This window comes from Xenopus tropicalis, chromosome 1 (assembly GCF_000004195.4).
Source record: "Xenopus tropicalis strain Nigerian chromosome 1, UCB_Xtro_10.0, whole genome shotgun sequence".
Lineage (NCBI taxonomy): Eukaryota > Metazoa > Chordata > Amphibia > Anura > Pipidae > Xenopus > Xenopus tropicalis.
This window is the reverse complement of record NC_030677.2, coordinates 113409427-113433692: the sequence shown is the minus strand read 5'-3', so window position 1 is coordinate 113433692 and position 24266 is coordinate 113409427. Positions and strand designations below refer to the sequence as shown.

Genomic DNA, 24266 nt, shown 5'->3' with positions numbered 1-24266 from the left:
TTGAAAGCCTGAAAGAGTCAGAAGAGGAAAGCAAATAATACAAAAATGTTGAAAAAAAGACCAATTGAACAGTTCCTAAGAACTGGCCATTCTATAACATTCTAAACGGTAACTTAAATTTGAACCACCCCTTTGATATGTAATACTGGGAGAACACTCATTTAATCCAATTCTTACTTCATAAAAGGTATTTTATAAACAGTGCCTTAAAGGTTCTTATATTACTGTGATAAACCCACCATCTAGTACAAATCCAGATTCCTGTCATTGAATTATCTCCAGAAATAATGAGAGCAATATAGATGACTAACAAGGTGTAGTATTGTAGCACTACACTGGGAAAGAAATTTGCTGTGTGTCCCACTGCTCACTGTCTGTTCCCTATATGCTTTACTTTCTTTTAAGAATCCTATAAATGACCCCCAATATTCTCCCCTGGTTCATATTACTCTCCCCTCATTATATATTTCTGAAACCGCCCATTTTTTACTTTGTGATTTCTCTTCCAGTTCCAGTTTGTAAATTCCTACCTGAGTCTTTTCTACATTGGTTTCTACCTCAAGGACATGGAGCGACTGAAAGAGGTGGGTAGTGCAGATTTTCTCAGTTTTTGGTATCTGTATTTGTCTTCAGGGTATTAGATGAGAAATGTTTGGTACAACCATAACGTAAAATAAAGGCTTTACAGAAAGTTTTGGGATTATGTCCCTTAAAAAAAGCAGCTTTCCCAAAAATAAATATATTTATACACAGTATGATAGTGAAATAAAAGATTTGATTGCTCCCAGATCTTGTAGTGCTGGTCCCTTATTTTGATATACTCATTATGACTGAGCACCTGGATATTGTATATTGGTGTGAGTGTGGACTTTACACTGACTATATATATATATATCATCCAAAAAAGACCAGCAACACTGGGATTTCTGTCCAAATCAATAAAGGTCCCAGGTCAAGGCCCCAGGGAGGACCGAAACGTCACATTGGCTGTATAGGCACATTTAAATATACTTTTTTGATTTGGATAGAAATCCCAGTGTTGCTGGTCTTTTTTGGCTTATGTGTTATGTTTCCATGTTACCATGCACCTGGGTATACAATTAAAGCGGAGTGCCACCCATTTGGTAATATATATATATATATATATAGATATCAAAAAGTAAAAGTTGTGCTTACCAATAGATTACTACATTTTAAACCTTTAGGCAGGGTGATGAGGTTATGACTACAACATTCATATATATATATATATATATATTTATATATTTATGAAAAAAGCTGCTTCTTTTAAATGATTAGAATCTTTCTGCTTATTGGAAACCTTTACGTCTATGTTAAGACGCATTAAAGTGGACCTGTCACCCAGACATGAAAATCTGTATAATAAAAGTCCTGTTCAAATTAAACATGAAACCCAAATTCATTTTTATATTAACACATCCAAACCCATTATAAAGGCATTTAAAAATCGCAGCTGTCAATCATATATTGCTTGCCCCACCTCTATGCCTTAGGCATAGAGGCGGGGCAGACAGTAACTTTAGCTTTCCATTCAGCACTTCCTAGATGTCACTGCACATCTCACTTCTCCCCTCCTTCCTCCTTATCTAACTGTGTAGCCAGTGCATGGGCCTGGGCATCAGGTCCCCCATTCTATCACATAAACAAGATTTTGGCATGATACAAAGCTTGCCTTAAAAACAGTATCCACAAAATGGTGCCTGCCTGCTTGCTTTGATTGAGTAATTCCAAGATGGAAGGAAACAAGATTTATATTATTTATATAGCGTAAGTAAAGTTTATTTTGCTCAACTAACAATATAGAAAATAATTTGGACTTATTTCTTAGGGTGACAGGTCCGCTTTAAGGCTCATGGGGCCATACTCATCAACACAAGACTAGAGAAGTTTTGGTTTTTATTTCTCATTGAAAAACAATTTTCATGGTCTAGCTCCTTCTAGAATTATTGTGCCTACAGATTTGATATTCAAGGACTTTATTGGTCTGTGACCAAGATCTTTTTGTAGTGATAGCCTTAAACAAATATGATGTACACACATCAGGGATGTACTGCACATTATGCCCTTTTCATATAATTCTAATTAAAGTTAAACCTGGAGATATTTATCTTGTCTCTGCTACAAGAGCCTGCTCTCCAGATGCATGAATCAGTAGCATTTTTCTTAGAAAAAAAATCCCCCATAGAGCACTCTGGCCTCTGCACCGTAAAGGAGCTGCTGGTCCAGGCAGCCATATTGGGGCATACGTGTACATAAGGATTGCTTGTCATACTCATGTGATGTTGATTGGTCAGCATGTCCCCCAATCCTGCGGCACATGTATGTGTATAACAAGTAAGCTAGGGAACTCAATTATTATGAGCACTATGGGCTCTGTTAGTCTGTACCTCCAGTGAGGTAAACAGTTAACTTTAGCATAGGGGCAGATTTATTATGAATTATTGGTGATAATGAACTCCCTACAGATTTTTTTACACTGACCGTTTGAAAAGCTTTTTAACAAATCGCCACATTTATCAATGGCTTTGAGCTATGACACACAGGCCATTTTACCCACTTTAAAATTCTATGCAGATAAATGCTGAAAATACATTTTTGTTGGTGGCAAAATTGCTGAGGGTATATCAGTATAATCATGCAGTCTTGGTTATGGTGCTGCCATACCCACATAGATTTACATTGCAGTCAAATCCACATCTTTGAACTGTAACAATACCGATTTGATAGTTACAAGGAAAAAGATTTGTAAATTTGACCCAATCTTATCATTATGTTTGTAAACAAAAAAGTGCCTCACACTTTATCAGTGTTGATAGATCCTTACAATATGGACAATTTTTTAGGACCAAAAATATTTTACATGAATAACCATATTATTAATCTTTATTTTACAGATTTGTTTGTTTATTAATTCCTGTGGGATATTTGATGAAATTATTGACTAGAAAATATATAAAATGGAGCTACGATCACAGTGCATTTCCTTTCACCGTATGTCTCCTTATCAACTCACATACTTGTTCCATCTGCTTCTTATCATTGTCTTTACGGGCAATGTTCTTGGAGAAAATCATGCATTACCAGGCAGACAAAGAATCTAGCTTGTATTTTCCTTTTATATTTCCTCTGGTATACCTTCACAAGTATTTCATGCATAGAGCTCAGCTATTTGTGTGACTATGATCTGATAAGCAGTATAGTACTATACACAAGTAGAAATTCTTGAGACCTGTGGGAAAATATATTAGGTGTTTGGTCAAAAATATTTTAAAAAAGCAGCAGATTCTCTCTTTGCTGATATTTCTTCCCATATCTGTGACATTTTCATTTCCATTTCCATTTTCACTTTTTTTCTAGTTGTTTTTAATAAAACCTCATGGGAAATATTAGTTCCTAAAACAAATAAATGTCATGTTCAGATCTAAGATATCCATTGTGCTAATTGTTTAGTTGTGGGCTCCCTATAAAATGATCGTTTTGCGAGGCCTTATAGGTTTTAACCAATAATAATTGCATAATTCATACTACTGTTCTTCTTATAAATGAAAAAAATGGTTCTAAGGTGTGGTCCAATAATGCACATAGAGTCACGCTAAAAATGTGAAACTGTTTTTCAAACTGTCGGTAATGTTGGTACTTTCCATGAACCTATGTGCCTAATTTTTTTACGTGTCTTAAACCATCGTTATTAATTATCCCTCACTTCACATGTTTAAGTCTCTTCTAATGAAAACTGAATTTAAAGGCAAAACCTACCCTCACACACACATATATATATATATATATATATATATATATATATAAAGAACTTTATTTTTACTCAGTGTGGGTTAAACATATAAAACATATTTTTAAACATTTTAGTATATTTAAAGTGATGCCTTTTTCCTTTTTCACTGTGTAAATGGATTTAAAAGATATTGATTGCACTTAGAAACACAGGCATGCTGCTTAATAAAGAGAACATAGTGTTTATTTAGAAGTTGTACCTTAAATGTAGAGCTTAAACCCCAAGAAATCCATTTCCTGCCCTTGTCAATGATTATCCCCATCTTCTGCCAATGAGTTAAGTACATAAACTTTTTTTGCACTTACTAATTTTAAACCATATTGTAGGTGCATATCCTTTTTATAAGGATGTACGTGTATTTATATGACAGTTTCTCCATATGCAGATAAAGTACAAGATATTGCTGCTTATGCCACACTCATGTAGGCTAAGGTACATTTATCATATCATAGCAGTCACTCCTAACCTTTGTAAATGGCTTGTCAAGGTTTTTGGAGGCTTAGCCTGTGAGTATGGAATGAGTTGCAATACCTTGTGCTCTATTTGTTCTTGCTTATTGTCATCTGGAGATGAAACATGTGACAGTGATCTTAACCCACTCATTTTTCTTCAGCTTTCACTTTCATTTTATGTTTATTCTTCTGTTCTTTTTCTCTTTCCTCCTCCTCTCCCCGTTTTTCACTCCTTTCCTCTTTTCTTCCCAAATCTGCCTGCAGCTGTTCCTCGTTTTGTCTCTCCCCCATAGCTTCACTCGTCAGGTTAAAGATGCCCTCCTCCCTTTCCTCTCACTCCAGTTTCACCTGTTCCTCATCGTCCTCAGGGCACTTCTCAGATCAGCCTGGTGCCTCTTCAAATCTAAAGTATGAAAGGGGGCAGCTGGGGACATTTGGTGGGGGGGCAGCTTTGGATGTTGCCATTGTTATTTCAGAAGCATTGCCAGCTAAAAGCATGTAATTTCATGCTGCTCTTCAATGACTCCACTGTTAAAGTATGCATGAAAAATACATTTCTCAGAAAGCACCGTTTTGCTTCACTAAAGGCCTGAGACATCAGTTCAGTATGGCCCCGAACATGCGTTACAGATATAGCCATGATAATGCCAGCCACTGTCTCATTTACTGCGTCATGGTGATATACATATACCCCATGTATGTTTCATGCAACCCAGGTCAAATGCAGACTTAACAGTCATTATTTGAGCACTGGACAGTTTTTCATACATTCATAAGGAGAGATTCATTGAAGATCAACAAATGCAGAAGGCACATGTCACCCATAGGAAACTAAACTCTGTTTCCTGTTTTTAGGTCCATCATCAAGAGGATCAAACAGCACATGCTGTTCCAGTTGTTTTATTGTTAACTTTATAAGCATATTATGTGCCTTCCTTGGCTGTGATATTGTGTGGACATATTTGTGGCAGTATATCTATTGGTTGCCTAATTTTTTGAAAGGCATTAATGGCATATTATATTTGTGTTATGGATGACATTGTATGTAATAAATGTCAACAGAATCTTTGATATGCTAATTATACTTTATTTTTAAATTCTGCAAGAAATATCTTGTATGAAGAAAAAATGTCTTAAAGAGGTTGTTCACACTTTTGTTCAATTTGAATTGTTTTCAGATAATACACAAAAATAAAGACTTTTTTCAATTTCTATTTTCTTTACTGTTAAAAATTAAGTTCAAACATTAAAGGATGTGTAAACCTTAAATATGAACAATTTTTTTTTATGTTTTAAAACCATTAAGCAGTTTATTAATTGCTAATATAATGGACTTTGTCACGACAGCGCCACCTGCTAGTTTGTTCCTTTGACTGCACAGAGATACAGGTATAGGGCCCGTTATCCAGAATGCTTGGGACCTAGGGTATTCCTGATACTTTGTAATTTGGATCTCAATACCTTGTCTACCAAAAAGTCATTAAACATTAAACATTAAACCTAAAATTAACATTAAACCCAACTGGATTGTTTTTTATCCAATTAGGATCAATTATATTTTAGGTGAGATAAAGTACAAGGAACTGTTTCTTTATTACAGAGGAAAAGGAAATCAGTGATAAAAATCTAAATTATTTAATTAAAATAGAGTCTATGGGAGACAGCTTTTCGTAATTCGGAGCTTTCTGGATAACGGGTTTCAGAATAATGGATTCTATACCTGTATACGTTCAGAAGAAAAACAGAGAACTGTTCTGGTGTTGCTCTATTCAGGAAAGAGATCAGAAAGACATCAGATGGCCTTTCCCATCTCTTTTCTGAACAAAGCTATACATCTTGTAAATGTAAACTAACTTTCATTACATTATGATAGGTAGCTCCTCTTTTACTTGTATTAACTAATGTATCAAATCAAACAGTTTACCGATTTGGTGACCCCCATTGCTGATCTAGGGAAGATATGAAAAGGTGAAAAATGAAATATTAAACTATTAGGAATTAAACTATTAGGAAACTGGCAAAAAAAGGAATTGAAAAAGTCTTTATTTTCTTAAAACTCAACTGAAAAATGTGTATGATGGTGAATAACCCATTTAAGCAATATTTAGTCCCTGAAATAAAATCCAAGTTCTAGTTAGCAACCCTTGGCCAGTAAAACATTGTCCTCCTTAATCATATAGATTAGAATCCACTAAAATCTAAAACATAGTATATGCTTTCTAAATATTGCCATGCTATGTAATCTTAATTCCTTTTAACTTTTGAGATTGACTAACCTCTAAATATATGTAAAATAATTAAGGCACAATTTAAATATCATGTTTACTAACATACTAGTCTTGGTCTGCCCAGGACCAAGGGCTGCCCTTCATTATAGCAAGCATGTAGCGGTGTTTGTGCACTAACACATTTTTATTATAGCACCCTTCCTTTCTGCCTATTGTGTGCAAGATTACTGCTATATTTAGGTTTTTCTGCTTTCTTTTGTTCATGTAAGCTTGCAATAAAATGGGAATGTTAAGCCTTTGATGTAACTACAGGATATTTAAGTAATATTAATGTTTATGTAATGGTTTAAGAGCATTATATTTGAGTTATTGCATTTAGAAAACACGTAGACTGCATTATTGCAGTTTTAATCAGCAGGTGTTGGAACAACTTGAAGACCATATTTACCAAAATGATCTGAAGAAGCAGCTATTTTGGTGGTATATGGTGATGTCTGAAAGGTCAAAAAGTCCTCAACAGCATAGCCTAGCAAGTCACTTTGTATATCATTTATTTCAGTGTTTTTAGTTTTTTTTGTTTTTTTTTGTTTATGGCCCCCTTAGTGCATAACAGGTTTTTAAAACATTGCTGTACCAGCCATAGTTCCAAGAATATCTAGAACAACAGATATGTCTTCAACCCAAAGCTCACCCTAAATAAGCATTAATCTGGGCTTGAATGAGAGCAAATATAAATTGTCGTTATTGCGCTAGGAATAAGTAATTTGTGCACCAAAACAATTTCTTTACACAGAGTTAAGCCAAATTTCCCAACATTTTTGTTATGGCAGAGACATTTTGGGGTAAAAAAATGTCTGTAAAAAAAAAATCGTAATTTTTTCAGAAAAAAACTTAATTTTTTTTGAGAATTTTCGGTAGGGACAGAAAAATGATGGTGCACAAATAACATATTTATACAACATTTTTACATTTCCCTTTACCAATATTTTTGTGAATTCCCCCTATGAAGTTAGTCTTTCTTAGAATATCATAGCATCTCTTTTTATGATGTAATGTTCTTTTATGGATGCAGTTTCCTAAATCATTAAAATTTTTTGTAGGGTTTAGTAATATTTAATAACCAGAACGTTCCTCACTCTGTGTTGCTGCTATACCCAGTGTCGGACTGGGGGGTGCAGGGCCCACTGGGGCTACAGCCCCCCAAAGGTGCCACCACCTTGCCCCCTGCCGCGCAGGGGACCCCTTGTGCGCATAAGTGAAACGCGTTAGGGGAGGACACCGGCACCCGGGGGAGCAGCAACAGGAATCGGGTCTGTGCCGCCGGGGCCCACCAGGTATTTTTCCAGTGTCCCGATGGCCCAGTCTGACCCTGGCTACAGTTTGCTAAATTGATAGAAAAGCCACAATTCTGCAATTAGGTGCTGACCATTTCAAATTGTCTAGATAATAGATGCATGACTTTTTTTTCTAGGCCAGTCTGCTTTTCAGCTAATGAAGTATTTGTTTGGGGTAGTTTTTATACTAAGAGATAGGGCATATTGTGTCTATTTCTGATCCCAAAAGTGCTTTGTTATCCCTACACACAGATGCTTGCCACGCTCCTGGTCATTCGCCAGTTCCTGCAGAATGTGAAAGAAGTGTCCCAACCTCATCTATACCAGAAACTACAACGGGGAGAGCTGACTCCACGGTCAGTCTGGCTCTTTGTTCGCTATGCCCTGAAGAGGTTGTTTCAAAAATATTCTCTCCCTCAGCACCCATTAAGGACTCCTGGGAACCCAATGGAGACGGGTGCAGGTGGGCGCAAGAAGTGCCTCAATGGAGGGTGTGGTGTACCAGAAGAGGAGGAGGGAGTGGTCTCTGAAGATGAGGAAGAGGAGGAGGAAGAAAGTATTATGGATTGTGGACTCAAATTAAAAAGGGTTAGTTTTTTAGAGAAAGGGGAGAGGAGAGAGGATGTTGGTCTAGTTCCTCAGCAAGAAGATGAGGGTGCCTTTTTACAGGAGGGTAGTCCTACTCTTATGGAAAGAGGTAGCGACCCAGCCTCAGTTTTTCAGCTGGAAGATGAAGAGGATGAGGAACAAGAAGGAGCAAGTGGTGGAGTACTGCAGGAGGGTTTAGAGCAAGAGTCCGGGGTAAAGCTGAGGCAGCACAGAAGGAGGAGAAAGAGGGTAATTCTGGAGGAAGAACAAAGTAGAGAAGATGAGGAGGATGATACAGAGATGAAGCAGAAAAGAGAATCATGGATTGACCCTCCAGAGGACAATTATCCAACTAAGCTTTCTCAAGCTGAGGTGGAGAGTTGTATGAAGAAATATGAGGTAAGAGAATGTATTTGTCTGTTTAGCCAAACTGTAAAGCTGTCCCAATGTTCAATTTATCTTTTTGTTTTCCTGTATTTGCATTTGTAACCTACCTCACAAATCTGTGAGTGCTTATGGCTGTATTTACACAGACCTTTCTGATAAAGCTTACTTAGTTTTTACCTTTCCTTCTCCTTTAACACTAGAGGGTGGAATTTGCAAATGTTTAGATAATCCTTTTTGAAAGTAAAAGTGCTGGTAAAACTGGTGCAAAACATATTCTCCATATTCACAAACTATATTCTTTATATTCACAAACAGAAATCACGTAAATTCTGACTCAACTGCCACTTTTCAGTTTTTGGTGTAAGATAGACAGTTTACAGACACTTTTGTGAATTTGTCACAAAAACAAAATTTTTCCCACCATTTTGCCAGGCTTTTTAAAAATCGAGTAAAGCTCATGAAACTCTTTTCCCTGCCAGATCAATTCTCAACTCAGCTGCTCTGCATTGTTTTCCCCAATCCTCAATTCACACCTCTTGTTGGGGCACCATTGGGGCTCATTAGCATAAAAATGGGGATTAGCATTTTACTGTTAAGGTACAAATTTCTGCCTAACCCTTGAACAATAGGTGCAAAAACATTTGTATAAACAAGTAAAATGCCGATTAAAAACAGAAAAGTGTAATTCACACAATTTAATATATATATACAATAGTGTTTTGAATAAATATATTATATATATCTTTATTTAAAGTAAAACCTCCCCGGCAAATTTTTAGTTTTAGTACACAGCCCCCTCCCTACAATGTCAATAATACTTGTCCCGACTTATCTGTGCCTCCATAGTATGTCCAGAAGTACAGAATTGCTCAGCAGCATTGGCCACCACCTTTAGCTGTGTCATTTCTGTTCCCAACGTCCATCTTGCTGATCAGCAAACAAAGCATGCACACTAGAGGCCAAAGTGTGAAACTGAGCTACTGCACATGTTCGTAGTTAAAATCCATGATGGGAAGTCACATGGCCAAAGATAGTGGTGTGATTCTACAGTTCTGAAGTACAATGGGATACAGTTAAAGTTTTAATTCCCTTTTACCAGGAGACGCCTGTCTAATCTATCGCCAATTTTATTTTGTCTCAATATCACCACTTTTGTGAATTCCCTGCTGAGTGTATATTTGTGTGTAAATGGGTAAAACAGACATAAGGGATTAGTGATTGTAAGCACTTAATTTTTTTTTTGGCTTTTTCAAGACACACCTTGAGGCTATTGTAAATAAACATCTTTCTACCATTCATGATAAACTAGTGTTCTGTCTTCCATGCAGTCAGACAAATCACAATCAGGGTTGTCCAGCTGAAGGCCTTGTTAAAATATTTTTAAACCATTCAGCCTGCCTGAGGGTTGAGGCAGAATATATAGGGGTCCAATTTTCTATACATTTTTGGAATCATATCTTAACCCAACAGCTACACTTTTAGCCTCATATATATCTCCAATTTCTTTTATCCATGTATTTAATGTAAAGAATATACCTGTTGTCCAGTGTAAAAGGAATTATTACGTATGCTGTGAAAAGGAAAACATATGGAAAGAACCAGGAATCATAGAATTTGATGTGATGGCTTTAAACATTTGTCTATTAAATGGTATCATATCCGCAAAGTACATACAGGGGCCCTGTTTCTTTACTACATCTCCAGCACATATCTTCTACAAGAGTGGCTAAATTCAATATTATTTTCAATAAAGTGGTCAGTGGTACAATATATATTGTACTGAGAAAAAGTAACATCCTTTTACCCCAATAACAGTGTTACATTTGGTGTAGGTATTATTCGCCTATCATAATTGGCATTGCTCAAAATATATACAATGTACACATCACTTACTGTGATGTTATAGTAACACACTACAGTGTAAAGGAACTCTTAATGTTTTAAAAAAGACAAGGAGCAAATGCAATTAACATTTTTTTCAATTACGGCTTCCTTTTTAATAGACCCAGTTCTAAGGAGAACATTCTGCTGTGACTAGAACATGTAAAAATAAGCAAAGGTCCAGGTCTTTAAATGCCAAACCTCTTTATTAAATTTTTCAGTATTCCCTGAGGTCTAGTATGGTGCCAAAAGATTGGCAAATTGATAATGTGGTTCAACTATTCAAAAAAGACTATCGTTCTCAGTCTAAGAACTATAGGCCTGTTTGTTTGACATCAGTGGTAGGAAATCTTTTGGAAGGGGTAATAAGGTATTAGATACGAAAATATATTGAAAATCACAATACTATAAGTTTGTACCAGCATAGTTTTATGCGTAACATATCTTCTTTGAGAAGGTGAGCAGAAACCTAGACTCTGGAATGGCAGTGGATATGATCTACTTGGACTTTAAATGTGAGTTATACACTAAATGGTAATGTGTTGGCATTCTTAATTAAGAAGGATATTGGGATTTTGTGGATAACAAGCTGTGTAATTCTAGTCTTACATAAACAAGTCATTGCCTCTTTATAGATACCTGGTAAAGCCTTACCTTGATTATTTAGGGCAGTTTTGGGCGCGTCAGTTTTTAAGAAGTATATTAATAAGCCAGAGTGCAGAAATGTGCAACCAAACTGGTAAAGGGGATGGAAACTAAGAAATGAGAAAATGAGAAAAACCTGTCAGTGTTGGGGTTGTTCTTTCTGCAGAAAAGTTGCTTGTAAAGGACGTGATTACTTGTCACAAGTACATTAAAGGACATTATAGATAGGTAGTGTGGGAACTTCTCTCCTATAGAAAAAGATCAACGCACCAGAGGCCACCCCTTTAGATTAGAGGAACAGAACTTTCATTTGAAGCAGCGTAGGTGGTGAGGTTGTGGAATGTTCTGCCGGATGATGTGATGGCAGATTCTACTAATGCCTTTAAAGGAAAAGTAACACTAAAAAGTTAAAAAATCAATTCTACCTTGCACTAATACTATCTGTATCCTGCACAATGTTTATTATTTCAAACGCTTTATTAAAAATACCTTGCAAGCAAGTAGAGAAAAATCCTGTCAGACTGATTTATCTCTGTACGTGCTGTGAGCAGTAAAGGCACCACGCAGGTCAGTTATAAATTTAAACTCTACAGAAAGCCCCATAAAGTCGGCAGGCTCTTCACTGCTAGCAGCTCTTACAGACATAAATTACACAGCCGTAACCTTACAATTTTTTTGTGTTATTTCTCTTTTAAGGGTGGCTTGGATGCTTTCTTGAACACGCATAATATCCAAGGCTACTGTGATCTTAAGATCTACAGTTAGTATAGGTATATATATATATATGTGAGTGTATAGATAGATCTGTACAAGTATATGTGTATAATATAAGTGCAGTGGGGTTCGTTTGAAGGGGTTGAACTTATAACTTGATGGGCTTCGGTCTTTTTTCAACCCAACTTAACTAGGTAACTATGCAAATACAGTATTATTTGTATTTATATGTCCTTTTTAATGCAAAACTGTGTCAGAAAGAAATTCAAATGTACGAAATTTGTGATGGGACAACATATATTCAAATTGTTTCCTCAGGACACTTTCAACGATTACCAAGAGATGTTTGTGCAGTTTGGGTATGTGGTCCTCTTTTCCTCGGCCTTCCCCTTGGCTGCTGTCTGTGCCCTGATCAATAACATAATCGAGATCCGCAGTGATGCCTTTAAGCTGTGCACTGGGCTTCAGAGACCATTTGGGCGTCGTGTAGATGGCATAGGACAGTGGCAAGTAAGATGTGTTGTCAAAATAAATGATACAATACTTAAGTGTACATAATAGTATTTAACAAATATATTCCTTTTGATGTTATTTTGAATTTTCTTTGTTTGTTCGATGAGCCATTGGGTACTGCAGAAACTTTTACTTGTCGGGGGGCATGCAAAAGAGTGGTCCCTATGAAGAGGGATGAAGAAATATATTGCACCTTGCCACTCAAATGTGCAGCTATTAGGATTTCTGATCACAATTGCTCAGTTGTTAAAACATAACTTTTATTCTGTTGTAAGTAAAACAGAATAAAATAGAACCCTGGGTGTATGGTTAAAACAGCCATGTCACTTGCAGCTTAACTCTATCTGAGTCCAGGCTATATACTGATTAGCACCCCAGTGTGCTTACAGCCCTCACCCTTCTAGTCTTCAGCTCCAAGTACAGGCTTTCCTAAAATAGCAGGTTAACAAGGGGCTAAAAGTCTGTATTAATTGTATTGCACATATAAAGAACACCCTAAAGAGCCATCAGCACTCAAGCTTGATTCTTAAGTCAGATTGTATCAAGCTTTTCTGATTCTAGATGGAGAAGAACTGCTTAGTGGTGGCTGCTATAAAGTCCTGCCAGTATCATTCCTCCATAGATATTAAGGCCATCCATCTTCACTACCACATTCATTACACCACTGACACCTGACCATTGAGGGGCAGCTTTTTAAATCTATTGCCCTACCTTTTAGGTCCAAGAGAGACCTTTGTAGTTTTTGGGCATATGTTTGCGTTGCCCCAGAGAAGATTCATTTTTATTGCAAAGGTCTTTGTGGCGTGCTCATGATGGTCAGTGAAACTTGGAACAAAATTATGGCACATAACATGAAGGCAGCCCTGTCTGTACAGGTCCTTTCATATCCTTTGTAGGGATAATCATCATCTGCTAGGATCACTGTACTCAGTCCCTTGAGTATAGCATATGCAGATGCTTGCTAATCAGGATATCCCTAGTGTCCAGTTACTAGTCCCATGGATGTGGATTTGAAAAGCAAAAGTATTGGCATTGGATCTCTTTCCAGAAGAAGTGGAGCTACATGAAACATCATCTTACATTTTTCATTGGAACAACAGTCGGCCAACAGTCTGTGCAGGGTCTTTACCATCATTACTGCTTCCTTCTTGTGCCTATTCAATGCTAAATAAAAACATTATTTAGATTCTCCAAGTGGGGAGACTTTTCTATCAATACTGTGCCCATCTAGTGCCCAGTAAATGAAAAGAGGAAACAGATTTAATTAGAAAACACATTATTTAAATGTAACAGGTTCCCTCTATATATGTGTCTAGTGTTGTATGTATAAGGTGCAATGAAACAAGTGGCAATTGAATTGTATATTACTTGCCTCTCAGTGAAAAGTGTCTCATACTCTCAGCAGACTAACTGCTTTTTATTTTTTATTTTTCAGAATGTAATGGAGGCGATGGGGGTTATAGCCATTATTGTAAACTGCTACTTAATGGGCCAGTGTGGACAGCTTCAAAGACTGCTACCCTGGCTGGGGCCCGAAACAACAATCATATTTATTGTGGTGCTTGAGGTTTGTATTGTATTCTAGCAGCAGCCCTATCCAGACTTACTTTCTAGTTCTAAACCCTGCTGCTCTGCGCCATTATTGTATTACCAGGGCCCACTGTGTAATCTTGTTTCACTGCATGTTGTGGGTAAACACACAGCACAGATTTTGTCATCTTATGTCTAAAATCATACCTTTCTGCAGCAGCCAAGTTTAACCATTGTAGAGTGAAATTTTAACTTTTCTATGTTTTAAATGAATACAACTTCACACTGGGCAATGATTGGGTGCCATTTGCTAGACCCATTTAAGTTGCAGACATCATTTTCAACTTCTCTTCAATAATCTGCAGGGTTCCTTTCCAGAATTTAACGCTAGCAGCAGTCAATCAGTGGCAACAAAGGAGGAGAAATGCTGCAGAAAAATAGTCCAGCTTTATATGGCTGATGGACTTTTTGTTTTTTCGTGTTGCAACTGACTTATACATAATATTTATAACACATAAATGTACTCCTTATTTACTGAACAGACAAGAAGCCTATAAAACACCATGCAGCGTTCTTTACGGTAATATATGTGTATCACTAGATTTCTTAAGGCAGTTCCATGAAAAGGGTTCATCTTTTTCTGATTCAGTCATGTTTTCTTTCTGTAAATAACTCTCAAAGAAATAATGTACTTTGTGGCCCCACATTTTTTTCTGATGGTGTAAAAGCTTTTAGGGGTGCAGATAGAATACTCTTTTCCATGTACTTATGATTTTAGTCTTTTTCTCTGGTTTGCTCTGCTTACAGCATTTTGCTTTGCTCCTGAAGTATATAATACACGTTGTGATCCCAGACATCCCTGGATGGGTGGCAGAGGAGATGGCAAAACTGGAATATCAAAGAAGAGAAGCTTTTAAGGTATGCCAGGCAGGGAATTAAAACACCTATTAAAGGGAAAGTCCTTTCTTTTTATCTTTCTTGTCGATCCAAATTATAGTTCCTGTGTTGGGTCATGAATGTTCTCAGTATAAGTGGTCAGTGCCAGAGGCGATAGAAAGAGGAAAAACAACACCTAGCCCAGTATCTTTGATTCTGTGGTGCAAAATGGATAGATTTAAATGCACTTATACAATTAAAGGGGTTGTTCATCTTAAAATGAACTTTTAGTATGATGTAGAGCTTGGTATTCTAAAACAATTTGTGTTTGGTCTTCACTTTATATTTTCTGTGTTTTTTTAATTATGTAGCTTTTTGTTCAGCAGCTTTTCAATTTGGAATTTCAGCAGGTATCTGGTTGCTAAGGTTCAAATTACCCTAGCAACCAGGCAGTGGTTTGAATGAGAAACTAAAATATGAATAGAAGAGGGGCCGAATAAAAAGCAAAGCAATAAAAAGTATTAATAACAATAACATTGTAGTCTCATAGAGCAATAGTTTTTGACTGCTAGGGCCAGTGACCCCTATTTGAATAATGGAAAGAGCAAAAAAAGGCAAATAATTAAAAAACTAAACAATAAGGACCAATAGAAAAGTTACAAAGAATCTGCCATTTTATAACATATTAAGGGGCACATTTACAAAGGCACAAATGCCTGGAGCATTCATTCTAACACTCCGAGCGTATTTTCGCTGAATTTTCCGTGCATCCGCGCGATTTTGTCATACGCCGCACAACTTTTCGTACGCCGCACGATTTTTTCGTACGCTTGCACGAAAAAATCGGAAAGGTTTTACCGCTGTTTACAGTTGTACAGTACGAAAATTTCAGATCGCCGATACGATATTATCGTGACTAATACGATTTTTTCGTAAGCATTTTCGTGATATTTGGGATCTTCAGAAATTTTTGTTTCCAATCTGAATTTTTCCCATTCAGGATTCGAACTTGTGATTTGATAAATCTGCCCCTAAAAGTTAACATAAATGTAAACCACCCCTTACATATGTGAGAGAGAAAATATAGCTTTACAGTATTAGATTTCTGTTTAGCCCATTGCTAGGAGTCTGCTGGTAATGTTTTTTGATAGTTAGCACCAGATGCTATAGGTTAAATAACATAGGGTTACTGGATAATTTAAAATATCAGAAACACTTCTAGTAAATACAAATTGCTGGGCAGCACGGATTGCAAACAAGTTGCATTTTTATGTGGTCTCTGTATAAATGTAGTATAAAAATCCAAAGTAATTTGGAGAGCACAAAAAACCTTTCAAGCATTGCCAATGTCTTTATTATACAAGGTGCTGCACTACATGTTTCTACTGGAATCAAGGTGCATGTCCAATGCCCTGAGGCAGTTTTGTACTGGGATTCAAAATAGGCCTGGCATTTAAAGTACACAGAGGCCCAAACAGGTCCCCAAGGGCCCAAGACATAGTGACTGTCTATGGCAGTGATCCCCAACCAGTGGTTTGGGAGTAACATGTTGCTAACCACCCCTTTGATGTTGCTCCCAGTGGTCTCAAAGTAGGTGCCCAGTTTTACATTTCTGGCTTGAAGACAAATTGTCGAAGCACAGAAACACAGCTTTAATCCAAGCAGAGCCTCCTGCAGGTTAGTAGTCCACATGGGGCTACCTAATAGCCAATCACAGTGCTTAATTGGCTTTAATGTGCAACATTTGTTTGATTCCACTGTTGAAGTGCAATAAGATATACATTATAAAGGCACAGTTTATTTTTTTATTGTATGTCTGTGATTTTAAAATGATCTAGTAACCGTAGAATAACATCAGCAGGGCCTTGTACGTTATTCCATTATATGGCACTCATAAATAATTCTGGTTACTTAACAGAGCTATTGATAAATAAGAGAATGTGTCAGTGCATCAGTGTTTCTGCTTCACAAATGCAAGTAAGTGCGGTGACATTTTCTCTGCATTTCACTGCACTTACTAGGCAGATTTCAGCCAAAAAACTCTTAAATGTGCATTTTCTGCCTAAAACCCACACCATTTGTGCAGTGAAAGGACAGGCAGATCCCATTAGGGTTTGAGTTCAGTTTGGTGTTGCATCCCTACTAATAACTATATTAGTGCAAATTACACAGTTTAATATAAATCAGTATCCTACTATACTAGCAGGCAGGTGTAATGAAAAGATATAAACACTAACACTCACTCCCTGACTATGCAGAAACATGAGCGACAAGCTCAGCATCGCTACCAGCAGCAACAGCGCAGGAAGCGTGAGGAGGAGGAGAGACAGCGCCATGCTGATTACCATGCGAGGAAAGAGCGAGAATCTCGTGGAGGGGACGATGGAAAAAACTCTGGACAAGATTCCCAGAATCATGAAAAGAACTCAAGCAAAACCAAGCAAGGTGGCCCCCCTGGAGGGAGCAGCCATGATAAGCCGAAAAGACCCAGCTCCCTCTTGGCCAGCAATAATGTGATGAAACTTAAACAAATTATTCCCCTGCAAAGCAAGTTCTTATCAGGGACCAATGCCAAATCTCCACAGTCCCCTCCAGCGACAGACACCAAAATCCCCAGCTTTCTGAGCTTCAAATTTCTAAAATCCCCTGAAACAAAAAGAGAATCCTCCCAAGAGAGAGCCCATTCTCCTACAAAGCCTTTCCACCCAGGCAAGCTCTTTAACTTTGGCGGAAAGGGTGAGGGACAGGTGGGTGGTAATGGTATTGGTCCACCCATATCAACACAGCCAAGAGGAGCAACAGCTGGGACTGCCTCCTCTGATGGTACAGTGCCAGGTAAGTCCCAGCTAAATGGGATTTCAGAGGATAGACCCACGGAGGAGGGTGAAGAACAAACCAAGGCACAAAAACAATAACCGTGCTTTCCTCCCTTGAAAAAGGTCACAGAGGCACTGCTGGAGGTGGGTTGTTAGCTGAAAACAAAAATTTTCCAGCTGCAGAATGTGAAGGGGTATACTGGCCTGGAAATGCTATCATTGCACTGGTACAGCTTGCTGCATACATGTGTATCACTGTAAGGCAAGAAAGTGCTGCATTGCGTAATGAAATACAGTATGGTATCTATGTCAACTTCCACCCTTCGCATAGACAGGTTTTCTGAACTGTCTGTTGATGCCCAGTATATCTACTTACCCTTGACTATGCTGAGTGGATATTACAAGTCTTTCATGCAGGGAGTTTATGTAGCACCATACACAATGAGTTTATTTCTTTAATAAGGGATTTTTCATATTCCAATACAGATGTCCCGGTGGAGCTACCATGTTGAGGTGTAGATCATTGCTGGGTATCTCTATACAGTGACCTAATGTAGCCTTTCTCCTCTCGGTGAACAAAAAATGTTTAAAGCACGATTATATAGAAAGTCACGGGTTAAAGAGGCATGGTGCGTGTGTAGTGGTTTGTTGGTGGTGGCCTGTCTTTTGCAGTGCCTTATTTCAGGCCTCTGAAGCTGTTGAGAAGGCCATATAACCACATATAAAAAATTTGTTTAGCTCTTGCTTAGTTCTGAAAAGACCTCCAAACCCACCCAAATAACACAGGTGTTCTTAAAGTTGATGCAGCACAGGCTCCTTTGAGGGTTGAAGGGTTTAGAAGACAGGTCTTTGGCAATGTTCTTTTGCGTTGGAAACTATTCTTGACTTGGCTATGAGGGAGAAAGCAATTATTTCATGACTCCTAAAGGACAACACTGGATAAAAATTTCCAATTCTTTCTTTAAAGAAAAAAAAATTGCCTTGAGGCATTACACTCAACAAACTCCCCTCTGTCTGAGAGAGAAGGTTAGAGCAGGACATGGTTTTTATTCTGTTGCTCCTCAAACAGCAAACATTTAGTGTCAGAAAAATGTTAGCATCACAAAAGATTCATGCCTACAAATGTGTTCCAAAGTGTTGGCTCAATACTGGTCTTTGTAAAGTTATCCAGGAAACACACTATGAATGTGGCACTGGAAAGAAATGGTCATGCAGGTCTGAATGTTAATCTCTGTATCTGCTATTCAAATAGGAGCTGCTTCTAGCAACAGAACCCCTATAAACATGGTGGGAACTCTAAGCTTCATCATTTGTATGCTACTTATCCATAATGTGTACTTAATGTTTTGGGGCCAAGTGGCATAAAAATGATGATGCTATACCAAGCTATCCTAGTGGCTAGAAAATCTCTTAGAGAAATCAATCCCTGAGCCAGTACACAACTGCTCAATAAAACTGCTTCAGTCTGATCTTTAGAACATTTTTTTTTCTTCTTATTTTCAGTCCAATTATGGGGAAGTAAATACTTTCTAGGGATGTAAAGAATCCAGGATTCTATATGGCTGACTGAATGTGAACTTAATTGTATGGGAAGGCAACTTCTTAGAATCTGAATACTGAAATACTGATGATCACATATAAGTTCTGATCATTTGGACTTAGTGTATTGAGATGTTTTGGTTGCCTGTACAGCAATATATTTTGTGGAGGCTTTAACCTTTCATGACTGGTTTGGTGCATCTGCCATGAATGGCCATTTGCTCAAACCACATTATACTCCATCAGTACACTTGTAACATAAATATCATGTCTCAGGGCCCCTCTATAAGTTTTTCATTTCTTAAATAACTTGTTCTCCAGTTATCTGTTCAGCACCAAAATGAATATCCTTAAGTAACTTTTTTCAGAGCGGCATATTGGTGTTATAAAGGCTAGGCAGTAATTACAATATTCTCTAGGGTTTTTCTAGACAGATGCCAAATTCATGTCCAACAAAAGCAGATAATGAAAGATTTAATACAACAACATCTGTAGGGTAACATGTTGGACACCAGTGACTTATATCCTATAATCTCATGACTGTTGCCTTCTTTCTTTTTCTTTTGTGATATAGTAGGAATGCCAGTAATATTTTAATAATCAACATAATAGAAGGGTATTGACTAGCAGAAGCAGACTTAAGCAAAAAACTTAATAAAATGTAACTTTAACTGTGCACACCTATGTAAAGGTGAACATATGCAGTTTGAAGCCAGAAAGTAGTGAACCTTCTTTACGAAGTGCACTTTCTATTGGAGGAAAAGGGAAAGTCAGTAAAGGATTGTACAAATTTGGGGCAAATACTCCTGAACACTTTTTTTGATTTTTATTGGATCGGAGAAGTAGAAATTGATAGTTCAGGGTAGGTGGCTTCTACTGTTAGAGTGTGAAATAGATATGAGGCGTCTGTTGGCAGAGTAGATCAAAATAAATGTCCAGTTAGTACACACTATTCATTTCAGTGAGAAACGGTGCAGCAGGTATTAGTGTATATCTTTGATAGGGATCCTTAAAATCACATGACTTTATCGCTTTCTTCAGTTCAGTATTTGGCCGAATCTGTCACAAAGGATTTGGGATTCGACCAGATCCTAAAATAGTTCATTCGTTGCATCCCTAATTTTTTTTAAAGAAGAACATTTTGGATTGTGTAATGTTCACGACTATGTTTATGAAATAAGGAACACAACAAGGGGACAAGCAGAAGGCTTTGTGCTGAATGTACTGCCTGTATCAGGTTCGTCTTAATAGTTTAGTTAAAAGACCTTTCCATTTGGCTTCTCATGTTAATAATTTGGATATTTTGAGCAGTAGTTTACATTGATTTATTTATTTGAAAGAGGGTTTTATTGGTGATATCAACACAAATGAATTTTGTGTAGGAAAAATCTAGACCCTTTTGTGTGTTTTGGCTTTTGATATATTTTAAAACTAAAATTTCATATATAATACATAAGGGCTTATTTATTAACATTTGAATTCAAATCTCCACCACAATTCAAATTTTTTTGCTCTAAAACTCATGACTTCGAATTATTGTTTCCACAACTTGTATGCTTGAGCAGTGTTTTTAATTTTAATTAGTTAAGAATGTTTCTAATTTTTTGAGAGTTTGTAGACCCATTGAAAATGATGAGTACAATATGAATTTGGTGCATTTAAGTTCTTTTGCATGGTTTTATTCAACTGAGTTTTTTAGATTCTAATTTTTAAGCAAGAATTCAAGTCTGGTAATATTTTATTTGAATAGGGAAAAACTAATGGCTAATGCTCAGATTATAATGCAATTTGGGACTGGAGTGGGGAGTTTATATCAGTACAAATCATGGGTGTGCACTGTGCAACTCTTCAGCTGTTAGAATGGCGTGTGCAGTCATAGGCCTATGGCCCACATAGCGATACTGAAGAATATGCCATCGCTGTCTCCCCTCCCTAAAGTTGTTCAGATTTACTGTATCACATGCCAGATGTTGGCATTGCAAACTATTGCCAGACACATTTAAACCGGGCAAAATGGGTATTGAGCTGGACCCCAATGAAGTACAAGGGAATGAAATAGGCTGTATCAGGCAAAAATATTAACTAGAGAGGGCTGCAGAAGCCTTGTACATATTGTTACCTGTAAACTGTTGTGAAGTAAAGGATCTCTGAGGGCATGAGGAGGTACCCAGTAACTGATAGACCACATACTACCACGGGCACTGACACTAGCATCCGAATAATTTCTTAAGTGTCTGTGCATTTATGTTCCATATCTGATGAGTCTGTTTGGAGTCCTGTGAAATCTGTCTTAATTTGTCATTGGTTTGCATTACTGTGATATAAGGAGCACTATAGAAAATGCAATTGTCAGATCTATATCTGGAGCAGTAACTTCTACTGGGTGAGTTACTGAGAGAGTTTTTAACTGCGGGCTTCTTTAAACCTTTATGTGGGTTGTGCCTCTCATGGATTTGTCGTTTTTGTCTATTATGTCCAAACCAGAACACCTATACCACCAAGTAAATGTTTAGCTTTCAGTTATTCAAGTGCAAAAATATTCTTCTTACCATTGACAGCCATTTTATTGACACCCTTTTGCCTTGATAACAGCCTACAACACACCAAACAAAAGTGCTCACAGTACAATGAAGGTGTCCTTTCTTTCTGTTTTTATATGTATTATTATTTTTATATGGTCCAGTCTCATCCAGCAGACCAGTCATGGCTAAAGCAACCATATCTAGCTTTAATTCCAAGTGGAAGTGGGCCTTTCTATAGCAGGTTTCCATCTTGCAGTGTTTCCATCTTGCAGATCATTTATACCAAATTGTACCCATGACTGCTTTTCCATTTACATTGCAGGGTAGGATTGGTAGTTCTGCCACAAGGACTCGAAAATCTGTTCTATAAACCTTAAATAAATGAGTATTTTGATGAACACAATTCAGGCCTAATTACCCTACAAATGGTTCTCTACTCTTCCCAGGGGCAAATGAATCTGGTGCTAGTTACGTTTCTGGATAACATGAGTTTTCTTTCTTTGTTCTGAATCTGACATAGGTTAGACTTGCAGCAAGGTTATGACTAGGTACCAGCCACAATGATTTCCAGTGCATTGTATTAGACCGCAAGTGACGTTTTTCTTGCCACAGTTTCTATTTCATTACATTATGAACCTCCAGCACCCTACATGAAAGGTTTCTGCATGTTATCAAATGAAAACAATTCATCTCAGATTCAAAATGTCATAACTATGCAACTTTGTTTTAATTAGGGCTAAGATTTGAGGCAAATAATTGGGCTTTCCTTATGCTTGACAACATTAATGTGTGCACTGTACCCTACGACAAGGCATCAGCTGTGGGGAACCGTTTATTTTATTCAAGCATGTGAAATAGGATCTTGAGCATTGTAAGAAGCTACATATATGTAGCGAGCTAAATGCATTATGTAAGCAACAATGTAACATGAATGCGCTTCAAGGAATGATATGTAAACAGCAGGGCTGATTAAAAGGCACTGGGGCAGATGTACTAAACCAGAGATTCCCATGCAGTGATCGACTGAGCAAACCTTACTGTTCATCAGTAAATAGGACAATCATCTTTAACCATTCTCTCTTAACAGAATTTAAAAGCCCAGTAACACCAAATAATGAACTATTTATTAAAACTAAGTTATTTTTATCCTGTTGATAGAAAACTGTTTTATTGAAGCAGTAGTCCTTTCTTTAAAGGGGCACCTTTATAATAAAATAATTTCCCTTCAGTGGAGGTGCTGGCTGATACAGCTCAGACTCCAGCTGGGTGAAAAGATACTGTTTTGCCCCAAAAATGCTTGTAGCAAGCTCTGGGGCTTTCCAGTGGGGCAGCCATGTTTGGTGACACACGTGCATAATGAGCAAGCTCGGAGACTAATCATTATTTGCAACAAGCATTTTTGGGGCAAAACAGTATTGCTTCTTCTAACCAGAGTGCGGGATCTATTACCCCCCCATCAGTGATAGCCAGACCTGGACTGGTAAGGTAAATCCAAAACAAATATTTGCCCCAGGGAAAGTAACCCCTTTTAGCTAGGTGGCCAGTGAGTATCAATACCTCAGGCCCTTGACTGGCAATCTGTGGATTCTGGCAAATGCCAGAGGGGCGGCTGTAAGATGCCATAGACAGTCACTATTAATTGGGCTGGTGGAGGGCGGTTTGGGCCTCTGTGTACTTAAAAGGCCAGGGCCTATTCTGAATCCCAGTCCAGACTTGGTGATTGGTTTCCTTTAAAGCAGCAAGTTTGTGATCAGCCATGTTGTAGTTTTATTTGTTGTCTAAAGAAAGCTTTACCTGTCCTATTCAGTACAATCTTAGATAATATATATCCATGACCCCTAAAAGTACATCAGATTTCTGAAATTTCAAACTGGGTATTCATGATGGATTCCATTATTTCGGCATTGTTGCTTATACAGTTTAAGAAAGTGTTGTATATTTTAAGGGCTATTACACACAAGTGTTTCTTCATACAGTTCCCTGCGGTGTATCTTTGATGTGTACCACAAGGAATCGCGTGAATAAATGCAGTTTTTTTTCAGTGAGGTTATACTCTGCTGCAGGGAAGTGGCTAATGCAGGAAGAACACCCGTGTGTAAGAGGCCAAAAGCAATTGAGATTGGTACTGTGCTGCTCCAAGGAACCAAGTCCAGTCTGTTCTATGGGGTGTTAACATAATGCAACTTTATAGGGGGTAGGGAATATGATTCAGGGCAGAAAAGAGCTGGTTAAAGCAGACTGGACTGGTTACTGCTGATTCATAATAATCAGTTTTTAAAATGCTGACTTGTTCCAAAGTGCAGTCATGTCATAAAAGTTTGCCAGCTTGCAAGTTGTGTAACTTATAGCAACTAATCAGTTTTGCACAATGAAATTCACATAAATAAAAAGCAGCCCCTTTGGCATTTGCCAGAATCCACAATCCAATGC

The 24266-nt window shown here is 37.5% G+C and overlaps 1 protein-coding gene across 3 annotated transcripts in view; it reads left to right on the top strand.

Annotated features, from left to right (window-relative positions):
* ano8 (anoctamin 8) overlaps positions 1 to 22853 on the top strand; it is a 57965-nt gene extending 35112 nt beyond the window's left edge. For 2 of the 3 annotated variants that reach the window (XM_004911017.4, XM_004911016.4), the window contains 7 exons: positions 510 to 584; positions 4528 to 4671; positions 8078 to 8812; positions 12359 to 12550; positions 13989 to 14120; positions 14891 to 15001; positions 17218 to 22853. In XM_004911017.4, the coding sequence (XP_004911074.1) occupies positions 510 to 584; positions 4528 to 4671; positions 8078 to 8812; positions 12359 to 12550; positions 13989 to 14120; positions 14891 to 15001; positions 17218 to 17874 (2046 nt within the window). In that variant the 3' untranslated portion in view covers positions 17875 to 22853. The remainder of the gene's footprint in view (positions 1 to 509; positions 585 to 4527; positions 4672 to 8077; positions 8813 to 12358; positions 12551 to 13988; positions 14121 to 14890; positions 15002 to 17217) is intronic. The other variant, XM_002936335.5, reaches the window with a different exon arrangement.
* The last annotated feature ends 1413 nt before the right edge of the window (positions 22854 to 24266 follow it).